At 46.3% G+C, this 14,561-nt stretch overlaps 1 protein-coding gene across 5 annotated transcripts in view; it reads left to right on the top strand.

The window, feature by feature from the left end:
* Positions 1-14,527, top strand: part of LOC122536389 (chaoptin-like) — a 105,626-nt gene extending 91,099 nt beyond the window's left edge. For all 5 annotated transcript variants that reach the window (XM_043668743.1, XM_043668739.1, XM_043668740.1 and 2 more), the window contains 2 exons: positions 10,080-10,355; positions 11,383-14,527. In XM_043668743.1, coding sequence (XP_043524678.1) covers positions 10,118-10,355; positions 11,383-14,489 — 3,345 coding nt within the window. In that variant the 5' untranslated portion in view covers positions 10,080-10,117 and the 3' untranslated portion in view covers positions 14,490-14,527. The remainder of the gene's footprint in view (positions 1-10,079; positions 10,356-11,382) is intronic.
* Positions 14,528-14,561: the final 34 nt, after the last annotated feature.

Below are 14,561 nucleotides of genomic sequence, written 5' to 3'. Positions count from 1 at the left end.
TCTTGATTAACATCGGACAACCCAGCCCAACTAAATGACCCAGTGGAGAACTTGGTTGGAAAATAACCACCCCTCGAGGCACTGTGGATCTTTCGAGTATAACTCAAACTAAGACTCGGAGAATCAAAGGAGAACATATCACGGCCTCGCCTAAGCCCAAGGATCAGAGAGAACTGGTACATCGTTAATCTCTGTTTGCCCGAGGATCGTTTCTATACCGAATCGAGAGATCTCGAAAGACGTTCCCCTAACCGTCATAATCTTGACTCGATTTGGGTCAAGCGACGAGCCGAGTTCGTCATCGAGTTCTATTTCAAACGAGCCTGCTGCTATCCCAGACGATGGCTCGGGTATACACGTACGGTACATACTCGACGAATACGATCAGCCAGGATAAACGATTCGCGCGTACACGGGTAAAAGTCTTCTGTTCGCGTTGAAACTGGCCGATTCCGAAGCAACGAATAGGAAGGAAAAACTGAAACCGACGGGAGGAAAAGGATCCCAAGGCGTTCGAGGAATTCCGTAGCGAGCTGCTTAGAGAAAGAGGACGGGTGATCGCGCGAACGAAAGACGAAATTGGGGAGGTGGTAATCTTAGCTAGCTGGCGCGGTTCGAATTCACTTAAACCTGCAGTTTCCGAGATTCCACGGGAGTCACTTGCCGCCGGAGAAAGATCTCCGCCATCGAGCGGAGCGAAAACGTTTGAAAGAGGATAGGCGGACGCGAGAACGCGGAAATTGGAAGCTTCTTCCAGCCAGGGGCTGACTGAATTCGTGGCCTTTAACCTTTCTCCGCCACCGCCGGAGAACAAGGTAAACCAGTTAAAAGCCGATGCACCGGCGAGCAATATCCGCGAGAAGTCGATCCCTTTCTGATCGTGAGTGGCTGTGCTCCCTGCAATCGGACGATCTTTTGAAGCTTCGATTCGGCGAGGCAAGCGCAGCGGCGCACACCAGAACGCCAGAAAAGCTCTCTCTGTAAGCTCTGAATCGCGAGCAAATGAAATAGCGCTGACTAGCCTTCTCATAGTCGTGCGCCGATACTCCTTGAAATCAAGTCCAACTGCCAGATCCTGTTTTCCTTTCTTTTCTCTTCTTCTTTCTTTTTTTCGCTAGGCTATCGTTCGATTGCGCCGTTTAATTAATTTTCGATGAGATAATGCCCCGCGTTCCCTGTCCCTCGTTTTGAAATCACGCTCACGGCTCTCTCGATAACTCTTCTTAATGTAATAGAACGGAATCTGGAACGAGCCGAAGAAACGAATCGTCGAAACGAGGCTCTCGCCTCTTTCAACAGAAATAAAATAAATAGAATTTATCGCGGCAGAATGATTGGCCGGTCTACCGATAAATTCCGCATCGCAAGATTCGCAGTGGCGATCGTCGATCCGGCCAAGTTCCGTGTTTACGCGCTTCTATTTGCGCGATTCATTCTCCGAAGGATATGAATTATAATTTAATCCGGTGGCACGAATGCGCCAAGCGACGCCGGTATTATTGTTACTTGAATTAAATACGCCCCCTCTTCTCCTCCCGCCGGATCGATTTGGCACAGCGAGTTTAACTACCGCTTCCAAGTGTTTGACAAATAAGCCGCTGTTTAATTATTAATTACGGATTTTAAATCAAAACCTCCGACTACGTTTAAACACTGTTCTCCTCGCGCAAACGGTTGCACGAGACGTAACGCGCGCCGGGAATCGTGTAATGATTCAACTCGGTTCGCGAGTTCACGGAAAATGGGAAAATAATTTTTCTGCCGAGTGAAATTTTCAATTTTCCTTGGGCCAGTTTCCTCTCTTCCTCTCTCGCCTGCTTTGTATTTGTTATGCACTTCCCGTTCAAAAAATATTTCCTTTCCCATTAACCATCGTACAGTCTACGCACAACTCTTGAATTTGAAACGTGAAGAACAACCGTCTCTGGGATTAACCCTGGTAATGTTTCCGATATTGAATTTTGTATTAATTGATACTAGACGATATTTAAAAAATTTTGTCGAATAACGAAAAAGATATGATTTAAAGTGGCGCGAGTATCTTCTCGGCATTGCTGAAACTAAAAGTTTCGTAATTCCTGGTGTAATTTTGTCTCAAGATTTCTAAAAGTGTGAAATACTTCGTTGCTTCAGTTTCTTTTCTCCTTTTCTTTTTTATTTCTCATATATCAACATTTCATTCTTATAATATATACGAAAATAATGCTAAACGTACGACAAAGCGATTCGGTGAGAAAAATTCGACTGAACATTCCCCGAACAAATTCGGAGATCCTCCTCCTTTCTCCTTCGTTTTATCCCGAGGCACATCTCGCCGCATAAAGCCCGACGTAACGTTTCTTTAAAGACTCTTCATCGATTCGATCCTCGTAAAAAAATCCCCGAGGGGATCTTCGCTGACAAATGCCTCTTACCGATTACACGAGCTGTTACGCGTCGAATGGAACGCACGAACGATGATCCAACTCCGGTGAACCCTGGCCCTAGAATGACTTTCTATTTACCATCGAACTGTTCCACTGTGTAACTGCTGGTGGTTATTTCGTGGTAGTGGCCGATTAAGGCCGGATCTCACTTGGGGATTCGGGGAACGTTTTCAATTTAAACATTAATCTTCGTACGATTGGCTGGCGAGCGATGCTCGGGAATCCCTCACGGAGTCAACCATTTCTTAAGCGTCTCCCGATCGACTTTCCAAGCTTGTCCCTTCCGCGTGAGTACACCACGTGATCGTACCCGCCGATTCTTTCGTTCGTCGTGGCTGGATATCGTGTTGATACTGGCTGATAACGAGCGAGAATAACGGGAGGAGAAATTCTCCAAGAAAATTCGATGTGTTTGAGTTAATTCATCACGTCCCGTCTCGTAATTTTTTTCACGTCAATTTACGTTACGAAATTGGCAAACGTAAATTTGAAGGATTTACATCTTTTTACAAGAAATATCACTTTTAATTTATCACAGTTTATTTTACGATTTCTATGAAATTTGAAGAAATTGAGGTTAAATTGTTGTAGAAGTTATTTCATTCCGTGACTTTGTTTTATCCCTGACTCGAAACGATAAACTACTTTTGCTAGGTGTTTCAATAGCGTACGGTGAATCAAGTCAGGAACACGAAGATGACGCGGACAAGCATCGTAGGCAAACGGAATGATTTTTTGGCAAGTGACGGATTCCCAGGAGGAGCATAAATACGGACGAGCGATGGCGGGCATGTATTTAAACAGTTGAAAGCGTTAACAAATTTATCGCTCACGCTCCAACGACCAATTCAAACTTTCTTTCACCACGGTCACGCCGGAGTTCGAAACTCAACGCTTCAAGTCTCGAAACAATTCGGGGCTCGTTCCGCTCTCACAATCGCGCGGCTCGTCGGAACCGTTCCGACAATACCGTCGCATAAAACAATACTTTTATCTCATATTTGTTTTGTGCGGGGCCGCAATCAACGGTCGCGAATGAGATTGAACGACCGCGAGAAAGAAAGACAGAGAGAGAAAGAGAGAGAGAGAAGAAAAAAGAACCAAGAAAACCGCCGGCGAACGAGGCACACGAGGGGGGACGAAAAAAAAAAGAGAAGAAAAGAAAAACGAGAAGGACAAAACAAAAGAAAGACGCGGCAATGCGGCAGTTGAATCGAACGCGACGAAGACGCGTTCGTCGCCGTGAAAAACGAGGCGGTTTTTATTCCGAATGGTCGAGGCAGCGGCGGCACAACCCGTTTTACCAGGAAGAGAGAGAGAGAGAGAGAAAGAGAGAGCTTCAGCTCGGCCGAACGCGCGTTTCAACTTCCGCGTTTTTACGGATTCATGACCTCCGCGAATGTTTCTGCCGTTTTATCACGGCGAAACGTGCCGGAGGAATCTGAATTCCAGAGGGCCGGGATCATGCCGAGATCGCGTCACTTTTTTCCCACGGCCAAACGTTCAGCCAAACGCGAGCTTGTCTCGATGCTGCTGCTTCAACAGCTGCTTCGAAATTCTCTGTTTGCACCGGCGGGCAAAGGAAACTAGATTTTCTCCGATTGTTAAGCCCCGCGAGGACGTTTCGTTCTAGACGAAACGGGATAAGCTCTTCTAATCTCTGTGTGGTACGTGAAATGAGACCAGGAAAACGACGCTCAAAAATGTTTACTCGCCGCTGGGAAGATGATTTTCCAACTAACTTGACAGTTACGACGAAAGCACGCCAACGTGCGTAGAGAAATTTTCAGATTAAATTTCAGCGTTGGATTCTAACTGGCGTTTCGAAAGTACAATTCAAATGGTATCGTTGGATGATTGCCACTGATTACCGAAATTCATTCAGCAGTGCGTGTTCAATTTGTCAACTGTCGTCGAATTAATCAAAACTCATTAATCAAAATCCATCTACGTTTATTTGCTCGGAGACAGATTTCCGACTATTAATCGTTGCTAGACCACGAGAAAGACCACTATCCTCCGAATCGGAACTAACAGCGAGAGAAACGTAGAAAACCCACAAGTCCAACGACAAGAAACATCAGTCACGCGTCCCATTTCGCAAGCAAATTACGAATCTCGTAAGAGAACAACGCGCAGTTGACTTCTTGTCGTGCCGAGTTCTCGTCGTCAGAGACGCGGCCGATGATCGCGAAACAGTATCGTGACAACGAGGAGAACGCTGCTAAGAGAGTGAGCGCTGCTGTCCAACTCGTGGCAAGTAAAAAAAAAAAAAAAAAAAAAAAAAAATAACTCGGCGTTTACGCGAAGGAGCGGCGTCGCGCGGCTTTTATGGGATTACAAGCGCGGCGTCGTACGGCCCTCACCGCAGCGCAACGACAACTCCTGCTCGGCGAAGTAATGTTCCAAGGCAGACAGGAATTCGCGATGTTATTACCGGTACCGGAAATGGAGGTAACGTGTCCGCGCTAATAGGCGTCCGCTGACATGAACGATCACCCGCCGGCTCGGGCTGTCTTCCATCAGACGTTCCAAGTACACGGCGAGTTTTGATCCGGCTCGTTCCGGCGCATCGATCATCGTTTTCCCGCAGCTTGCCGGCGAACGCGTTGATAAGAGCGGAAATTCGCTCGATGTACCGGAGCCGGAACTCGCAACACGGGTGTGGAAGGATGAAAAAATCTTTACATCGGTTGTGAAAGTTGGATAAATCGAGACAAATATGAAAGAGAGGGAAAACGTCGAAACGTTTCTTGAATCTTTTCGCGAGGCAGTGATATGAATAGATCGACAATTCGCGTTATAAAAGAAGAGAAGCTTCGCGACAGGGATATCTGTAAGTGTTAACAATTTATTGAATATTGCACTCGTTTACCAGATTAGCGACAATCGGGTATTTTCTATTTATTCGTTGCTCCCGTCGAATAAATCACTGCGCGTGATATTGATCGAGGTGAAACATTTTTTTTTTTTTTTTTTGAGGTGTTTAATCCGAAAAATAATAGACGAGTTTGTAAAATATTAATCGGATTTGTAAAATATTAATCCAATTTCAAAAGTTTGTACCTATGTGCTTTGTTTGTGCAATTATAGAGAAAAAGTGGAGAATTGTGGAGGAATTAGAGATAAAAATAGGGAAAAGAAAGTTTGGATTTTTATGTCAAATTATAGCGAACGAGATGAGCGTCTCGTGCTTTGAATTGTGCAAAAAGTCTCGACTTACGATGTGAATACGAGTTTGAAACAGAAGTAGAATTTAGAGAACTGATAGAGAATTACAATATTATGTTATAGCTATTCGATCGATAATGGTATGCGATGGTGTTTGCTATAGATACCAAATACGTGGCCGCAAAGTCGGCACCATACTGATCGTACTACTGCTGCTTATGACGCGAACCTAGAGCACTTGCAGGATTAAATCTATTCGATGTAATGCAAACTTTGATCCCTTGTTTCCTCTATGTAGCTACTGTTAAACTGCAAAATGGTTGAGCTTAATATCAAAATCATAAAGTTAATCGCTAATCCGAGTAAACGAATTTTAATCTATAAGTATAAGTAAAATAGTGATAAGTCTAAAAGGACGAAAGACGAACGAATGAACGAAATTGTTCTGCGAGTTAAGCTTCGTCAATAACGCGTGTGATAATTATCATACCATAAAAACCGACAGTACAATTTCAATGGAAGCTTGCAAACAAAGGTTTTGGTGTTTGCCATCTAAAATTCAAGATCCTTCCACTTCAGAGTTCTCTCACGTATCTAAAATTCATATGTATAAGTGAAGAGCTGAACAGAAAATGATGAAAAATTCTAAAATAAAATCATTTAAGAATCTGAAATTACAACAGTTTAAAGTATCGATAATTCTTCATTGAAATTAACTGCGGTAGAGAACTGATCTCCACGAAAACTGTTTGCATCTGCCAGAATGGCGAACAGTAACACGATGGCAAAATTTTCTTTTTTGTATTTTATCGAGTGTTATATTCAATTTTGTCCCTCACTATCCACCAAGGACACTTGCAACGTAGCATTCAGTAAATTGTCATTTCATCAAACAGCAAAACGCGCGATCGTTTTCACTCGAAGGACTGCGATTTCCAATTAAAAGTGGAGGGAACATCTTACCGCGGTGGTAGCAGTTATCGTTATCTCGTAGTGGAACTACGAGAATACGAGGGGAAGAAAATTACGCAACACCGACCGCTAGGCAAACCGCGAAATAAGCGGTTCCCTAGCGGTTTTTATGCAGCTGCAACTGCGAATGGTTTCCCGCGCTTTTTGTGTTTCGACCGCACGAACGTTGGCGGGGGAACACGGGTAGGCCATTTAACGCGCTGAGTGGTTACGGGGGTTAGCATCGTGTCGAAAACTCGGCGTGCAGATCGTGAAAAAGAGATCCCGCACTCGGGGCGCTCGCCTCTATATTTTGCCCCGGAAATTATGCTTCTTGCGTCACGACGAATATGTATTCAGTCGGCCGGCTCAGCGAGAAAAGAAACCGGGAAGAAACTTTGTTTGTTTCGCCGATTTTTCAGCTCGGTTGGAGGAAGCTCGGAGAGTCGGACGGGGATTAGGTCAAGATCGAGGAGAAATAGAGGTAGAATTTCCACTCTTAAACGCTCCGAACGCGTAATTCAAGCGGGATTTAAACTCAAGGGGGCGGGTGGTGACTCAGAACTCATTAGACAGCACTTTAACGTATAAACTTGACAGATACCGCGTATCGAAATTTAAGTTCCGTAGCATCTTAAACTCGAAACTTATCGGCGGGTTTACAAGGTAAACTTATCAATTTGCACGAGCTCGTGCACGCCCGGATTGTTCCGAATTTTCAATTAGCGGTCACCGGAGAGCGAAATCTTAACACGTTAAGTGCAGCGTTGGTCATTGGTGGAACTTTCCAGTTAAGTAATAAATCATGTACACAAGCTTCGCAAGAAATTCAGAAATTTGATGGTCTGGGAAAGTTTGGTTCGTCGCGGTATTATAAACATAGTTAGACTTCAGAGAACTTCTCGCAACGTTCTTTCAGAATTTCTGTAAACTCGTTAAGTCAGAAATTTTAATTAACTAAAAAATTGTCAAAGAAATTGGAAGATTCCTTCGCAATTAACGATATAAAAAAAATTAACAATGAAAAATCTAAATTTACCTAATGAAAAACCTAACCCATACCTAATAAGAAAATCCACAAATTTATGTTGTTGCAACGCAGCTATTAAATGCTTTAATCTCACAGCAAAGTGACGAGATCATTCGCAGTTTATTACACGGTTCAGAAGGAATTGCGGAGTTTCTTTCGAGGTCGCTCTCCCGGAAGATTGCCCGATATTTCTCAGGTACATGGCGCACCTGTCGTTCGGCTGCTGGTACCAGCCATGATCCACAGTGCGGCAGATGCGACAGAATGAGCGTCAGATCCGCGGCCTACACAACTGGCATGCATAATTCCGCGATTGTTATTGCAGGAAATCGCTGTATTCAGAATGTGTCTCGCACGGAAACCCGTGTGTCCCGGCTGCGCGGCTCGCCGGAAGATCGCTATTTATGTGATACATTAACGGTGGCCGAGCAATCTATAACCGCTGAAATCGGTCAACGAAAGCTAGAAATTATTTCACCAAGAGGACGAAACTTTACTTAACACGCTGATCGATTAGCAGGAAATGACGGATTACACGGGATGTAACGGTGATCGAAAGAGGATTGAGAATAAATGATCGAGAACAGAGCTTTCGAAACAGTGTAGTGTAACGAAGAAAATAGTTCTTATTACAGGCGTTTATCTATATTTTTACACGTCGATATTATTGCATCAATCAAACTACGTTGAAGCTATTTGTATTTGTTTAAAAAATATATCGAAAATTGAATCCTTTCAACTCCAAAAATTTGTTCTAAAAAATATAACAATCAGAGTTTTAAATAAATCCGAGGGTTAATAAATAGATTCACGAAACTCTTCACCAGAAGTTCGTTGGCCATTCGTCAGAAAAACCTAATTTCTAAACCACAACTGTCAGTAACACGTTCTCCTATATTTTCATGCCTCCGCAACTCGTATAAAAAGACCTACGTGATTGCAGCATCAATTAAGTAATATTTCCCCCAGCGAGTCATCGAACTGCGAGAATTGTTCGAGACGCTTGAGTTGTTAAAATTAAACGTTCGTCGTTGTAACACCTAATGAATCACTCGTTACCTACACGTTACGTGGAGCTTTCCACAATAATTAACAAATTTACACACGGGAAGCATAATAGAATATTAACAGAATATTAACAGAATACGAGTGAAAACAAAATAAGAGAAGTAAGAGCATCACGATAACTGAATCGCGTGTTTCCGGTATATGAAAACCGGACGCCACACAGACGGGGACTCATTAGGAATCATCGACGTCACCGCGGGTGACTATTTAAATGATCCTCTTGATAGGATGTTTCCTTGCAAAATTATTATCAACGGATCGAGCCGAGCGGAAACGCGCGTTAAGATACCGTGGCTGCATTCCCTCTCCCCTCCCCTCTCTCTCTCTCTCTCTCTCTCTGTTTCTCTCTTTTCCGACCCCTTTCGATCCTGACAATCCAGCCTGCATTAGCTAATTAGCGTTTAATTAGTAGAGGCTGCAGCGCGACGTGCCGGATAAAAAGCGTTAGCCCGCTTCGCTATAATTATCCGGTTTTTGATTCACCTTTATTCCCTCGTCTGACGAATACTCTCTCTCACTCTCTCTCTTTTCTCTCTCTTTTTTCTTTCTCTGATCCGCGCTACAAACTTTTTTCTCCTCTCCGACTACATTTTTCGAAACTTTGAAACTTCTGTTAAAAAGTATCGCTAACGTCGAGGCGCGGACGGAGTTGGAAATTCTATTCTCAAGGAAGCTCGAGAATTATCGAGAGGAACACGACAACGAGGTGGAGGGTTCGTTGTTGCGATCGCATTTTAACGCCAAGTAAATAACACGATGGACGAGCGTACGGTTCACCGAGGGGCGAGGGTGTGTGTGCAATTTCTGGGAACGTCAACGAAACGAACAGATAAGGAGTGACGTTATCATTAAGCTAACAAGAAGATTATTAAATCGCAGTGAGCGTTGCGCGGCAGTCATTCAGGCTCGTTGTAATTAAAAGACGGAACACCAAGACATCGGTAATGGCAGTTTCCTCTCTCTCCTTCTCTCTCTCTCTCTCTCTTTCTCTCTTTCTCTCTTAATATTTTCCAGTCCGGTGGACGATGTCGAAGACAAATAAGAACGACGAGAGGATCGAAGGGAGAGAGAAAAAAATATCGTGAAAGAGAGGTGGAGATGGCACTCTTATTATCGGGCTTGGTTCATTATCGTCCGGAATGCTGTATCGATCGCGATAATTGACGATATACAGGCTATTTCAAAGGACTTTCTAAAGAAATTCTGCCTTCTCTCTCTCTCTCTCTCTCTCTCTCTTTCTCTCTCTCTTTCTCTTTTTTTGTCCGGATATTCTGCCTTTAGAATCTCTTTCAATCGCACAATCGATTCCTACCTCGAAGCCTACTCTATAAAACTCGTCAAGCAATTTTTAATTACGATCGCCGAACGATAAGGAAACGAATTCAAAGGGAACCATCGTCTCAACGATTCTTTCTGCGTTTCTGTCGTTTCAGGAGGACCGGTCGCGAGCGGAGGCGACGACAACGACGCGATGACGCGATCCCGGGGGCGACGAAGACCATCCAACGTCTTCCGGCTGATCCTGCAGCTTCTGCTGGTGCAGAGTTTCGCGTCGACGGGCATCACCGGCCAGATAGCCGAGTGCCCGCCCCCGGAAACCATTCCCGGCTGTCCTTGTTACAATTTCGAGGATGGCCTCTTTCTCGAATGCGCCGGAGCCACCGAGGACACCCTGAGGAGCACTCTGCTAAGCGTTCTGAGCGCGTCCGGTGAGTACACGCGAGATACATGCGAGATATACGTGAGATACGCTTGAAACGTAACGCAGCGCCAAACATCGCGAGAGCTGAGCCAAGCCAAGCCGAGCCGAGCCGCGCTGCGCTGCGCTCCGTGTGAGAGAATATGTGAAACGCGCGAGAGAGAGTTCCCGGCCGTAAAAACTTTCCCCCCGATATAGCGCGCCTCGCAGTCCAATTTTCATTCGTTAACGAAACGAGCTACATCGGAACACGTCGCCAACACGCTCCGAGAGATTGTTATTATAATCAGGATAACAATGTAGCCCATTTGTCGGGTGGCGGGAGGAAAGGAGGAGGGGCGGGACGCACGCGCGCGCGCGAGAGAGAGAGAGAGAGAGAGAGAGAGAGTGAGAGAGGGAGGGAGGGAACGCGAATCCTGTACAGCGGATCAATTAGGGTTTAATGGGCCACTACGCCGCGGCGACAGCGCCGTTCTAAACGTTTCAAGTTCTTGACGAGGTCACGTACCGGTTGATTCAATAACGGCGGTGCCATCGGAGGCAATAAACGGTTTCTTTCTTCAAAGAGTAACCGTTCCGATTCGTCGGGCGCTGCATTTCGACACGTCGAGCCAGCTTGCCCGGAAATTGAGCATGTGTTTCCCACCGACGGATACAAAATTCGTAGTCGATCAAATGTGTCGTTGAACGACCAACAATTCTGTTTTGTTTCCGCAACACCGATGGCACTGTTGTGTTTTACAAACTATTATTATTGTTTCGCAGACTATTATTAAACAGCGGAATTGAAACCGCTGACCAACGGTTGCAATAATGGAAAATGTATGGGGGGGGACAAAAGCGTTCCTTGCGCCGTGCCGTTGGATTTCATCGAATCGGCCTGCGATATTTGCAAGCGTTAATCACAGACGAATTAAAATCATTTTAAAATGCCTCGAGATTTAAAGAGCTTGAATCTAATCGTTCATCTACGTTCCTCCTCGCGATTATCGTGATTTAGTGAAATTAATGGCAGCATCTTTTCGGATCGTTTGCAGGAACGGGCACAATGGTTCAGTCGTTGAGCGTTTACGAATTGGACAAAACCGTGGAGGAATTGAAGGACGGCTGCTTCCCGCCTGGTTCGCAGATCAGGCATCTGCAAATATCTCATTCGTCGCTACGAGAGATCAGCGAGGGCGCGTTCGCGTATCTCAAGGAGAGTTTAGAATCGTTGGCCCTCCTGTCCAGCCGTTTGCTCCACGTGCCGCAGAAATCGTTGGCCGATCTGCGTAAACTCGCGGCTCTGGACCTCGAGGGCAATTTGATACAAGACCTGTCTTCTTACTGTTTCTACGGGTTGAAACTGATGAAGCTGACGTTGAAGGGCAATCAGATATCAAAGATCTCGGAGTACGCGTTCGCCGGGCTGGAGGACAGTCTCAGTGATCTGGATCTGACCGAGAACAAGTTGAAACTGTTCCCAATGGCGCCACTTAGAAGACTGGAGAGCCTCGCTTCCCTGAGGCTCGCCTGGAACGAAATATCCGAGTTGCCGGACGACAGTTACAGTCACCTAAGCTCGCTGTTGATTCTAGACTTGAGCAGCAACAACTTCGAGAAGCTGTCCGAGGATTGTCTGCGATCCTGCCCCATTTTACACACGCTGTCCTTCTACTACAACTCCATAGAGACGATCCACAAAGACGCGTTCGTCTCGCTCAAGGAGCTCGAGTCGATCGACCTCAGCTACAACAAGATCGTGTTTCTCGACGTGGCAACGTTCAAGGGAAACGAGAGGCTGCGCAATATCGAGCTGAGCAATAATCACATCCATTACATCGGCGGGGTGTTCGCCAGGTTGCCGGAATTGCGCGAATTGTACCTAGCGGAGAACAATATTCTCGAGATCCCGGGGGACGCGTTTATCGGCAGCGTGAGTCTCGCGGTTGTCTATCTCCAGCAGAACGCCATCAGAAGAATCGACGGCAGAGGTCTCACTAGTCTCAACCAATTGGCTCAATTACATCTGAGCAACAACTACATCGAGAAGGTGCCGCGGGAATTCCTCGAACACTGCGAGAACCTCTCCTCCCTGTCGCTCGACGGCAACAAGATTCACGAGCTTCAGCCGGGCACTTTCTTCAAATTGCATCAGCTGAGGGAGCTACGGTTGCAGGACAACAACATCACCGAGGTGAAGCGCGGCGTTTTTTCGCCGCTTCCGTCGTTGCTCGAGCTGCATCTGCAGAACAACGCCATCACCGACATGGAAACGGGCGCGTTGAGCACGCTGCACAGTCTTCAACACGTCAATCTGCAGGGTAATCAGCTTGCCGTTCTGGGCGACGTGTTCCAGCTGTCCGCCTCCGAGTCGTCCTCCGGCGGCAGTTCGCTAGTCTCCATTCAATTGGACAGCAACGGGCTGGCCGTGTTGCACAACGACTCTCTACGAGGTCAGGCGTCCGTTAGGATCATGTGGCTCGGTCATAACAAATTGACGCATCTGCAGGCACCGCTGTTCAGGGATTTGCTGCTGGTCGAGAGACTCTACCTGACCAACAACTCGATATCCAGGATAGAGGACGGCGCGTTTCAACCGATGCAGGCTCTGAAATTCCTCGAACTGAGCATGAACAAGCTCAGCCATATCACTGCGCGGACGTTCTCCGAGCTGCACGAATTGGAAGAATTGTATCTTCAGGACAACGGTCTCAGACGGTTGGATCCCTACGCTCTGACAGCTTTGAAGAAACTGAAGGTGCTGGATCTCGCGAATAATCATCTAACCGTCCTTCACGACGCCATCTTTCAAGATAGCCTGCCAATTAAAACGTTGAATCTGAAGAACTGCTCCATCATAAGTATAGAGAGCGGAGCGTTCCGTGAGCTCAATAACTTGTCCGACTTGAATCTCGACGACAATCACCTCACGGCGCCTGCTTTGTTCAACCTGCACGTCTCAGGGCTGCGAACTCTAGTCGCATCCGGGAACAATTTCAGTCAAATCTCAGAGCACAGCCTGAACGGCCTGCCGTCTCTGCAGGAATTATACATGGACAGAGCGGAGATCTCTCAGTTACCAGAGATTATCTTCGTATTGAATCGAAACCTGGCACGGCTGCACTTGAACAAAAACAATTTGCGGAATTTACCCCCGGGCATCTTCGACAGATTGGCGTCCCTCAGGGAGATCAGACTGGACCACAATCGATTCCAAGATATTCCGTATTCGGCCTTGGCCGACGCCTTGAACCTGGAGATCCTCACGCTATCCAATAACGAGATCGTGAACGTGGACGTGGCCAGTTTCGCCAGCCTCAAACACCTGAGGGAATTGGACCTAAGCCACAATCGAATCGAGACCATGTCCGGCTTCGCCACGGCCAATCTATCCTGCCTCGTCTCCGTGGACCTCAGTCACAACCATCTCAACGCGCTTCCCGCGAATTTCTTCGCTCATTCCTCGATGCTGCGCAGAGTCGACCTTTCGGAGAACAAATTCAGACAAATACCGGCGGTGGCGTTGTCCGGGCAAAATCTTCCCGGTCTAACTTGGCTGAATTTAACGAGAAATCCGTTGAACAGGATCCACGTTCTCCCGTCGGAAGCGAAATACCCGATTCTTCAAGAGGTGCACATATCAGGCACGAACCTCAGCATAGTAACGTCCCAGGACTTCGAGACATTCCCTGCTCTACTCCACTTGTACTTGAGCCAGAATTGCATATCGCGAGTGTCGCCGGGTGCATTTAGAAGCTTGCCCAACCTCTTAACTCTGCATCTGGGAACCAACAACTTGGATATCCTGCCGAAGGAGAGGCTACAAGGGATGGAGCATCTGAGGATCCTGAATCTGACCCACAATCTGCTGAAAGAGCTCGACGAGTTCCCAGAGGACTTGAAGTCCCTGCAGATATTGGACCTCTCGTACAATCAAATCAGCATCGTGGGCAAGGTGACGTTCAAGAATCTGGTCAGCCTGGTGGAGCTGCATCTTTATGGTAATTGGATCAACGCCATCTCCAGCGAGGCGTTCAGACCGCTCAAGAAGCTACGACTGCTGGATCTTAGTAGGAATTACTTGGAGAACCTGCCGCTGAACGCGTTCCGGCCCCTCGAGACACAGATTCGGAGTTTACGCGCTGAAGGTAATGTCGTATAATTAATCGGTCGAATCGGGGATTGTTTTTCTTTTTTCTTTTTCCTTTTTTCTTTTTTTTTTTTTTTTTCTTTT

This window comes from Frieseomelitta varia, unplaced genomic scaffold, assembly GCF_011392965.1.
Source record: "Frieseomelitta varia isolate USP_RPSP 00005682 unplaced genomic scaffold, Fvar_1.2 scaffold_828, whole genome shotgun sequence".
Classification (NCBI taxonomy): domain Eukaryota; kingdom Metazoa; phylum Arthropoda; class Insecta; order Hymenoptera; family Apidae; genus Frieseomelitta; species Frieseomelitta varia.
Note: the sequence above shows the minus strand (reverse complement) of the source record. Positions and strands in the feature narration are given on the sequence as shown.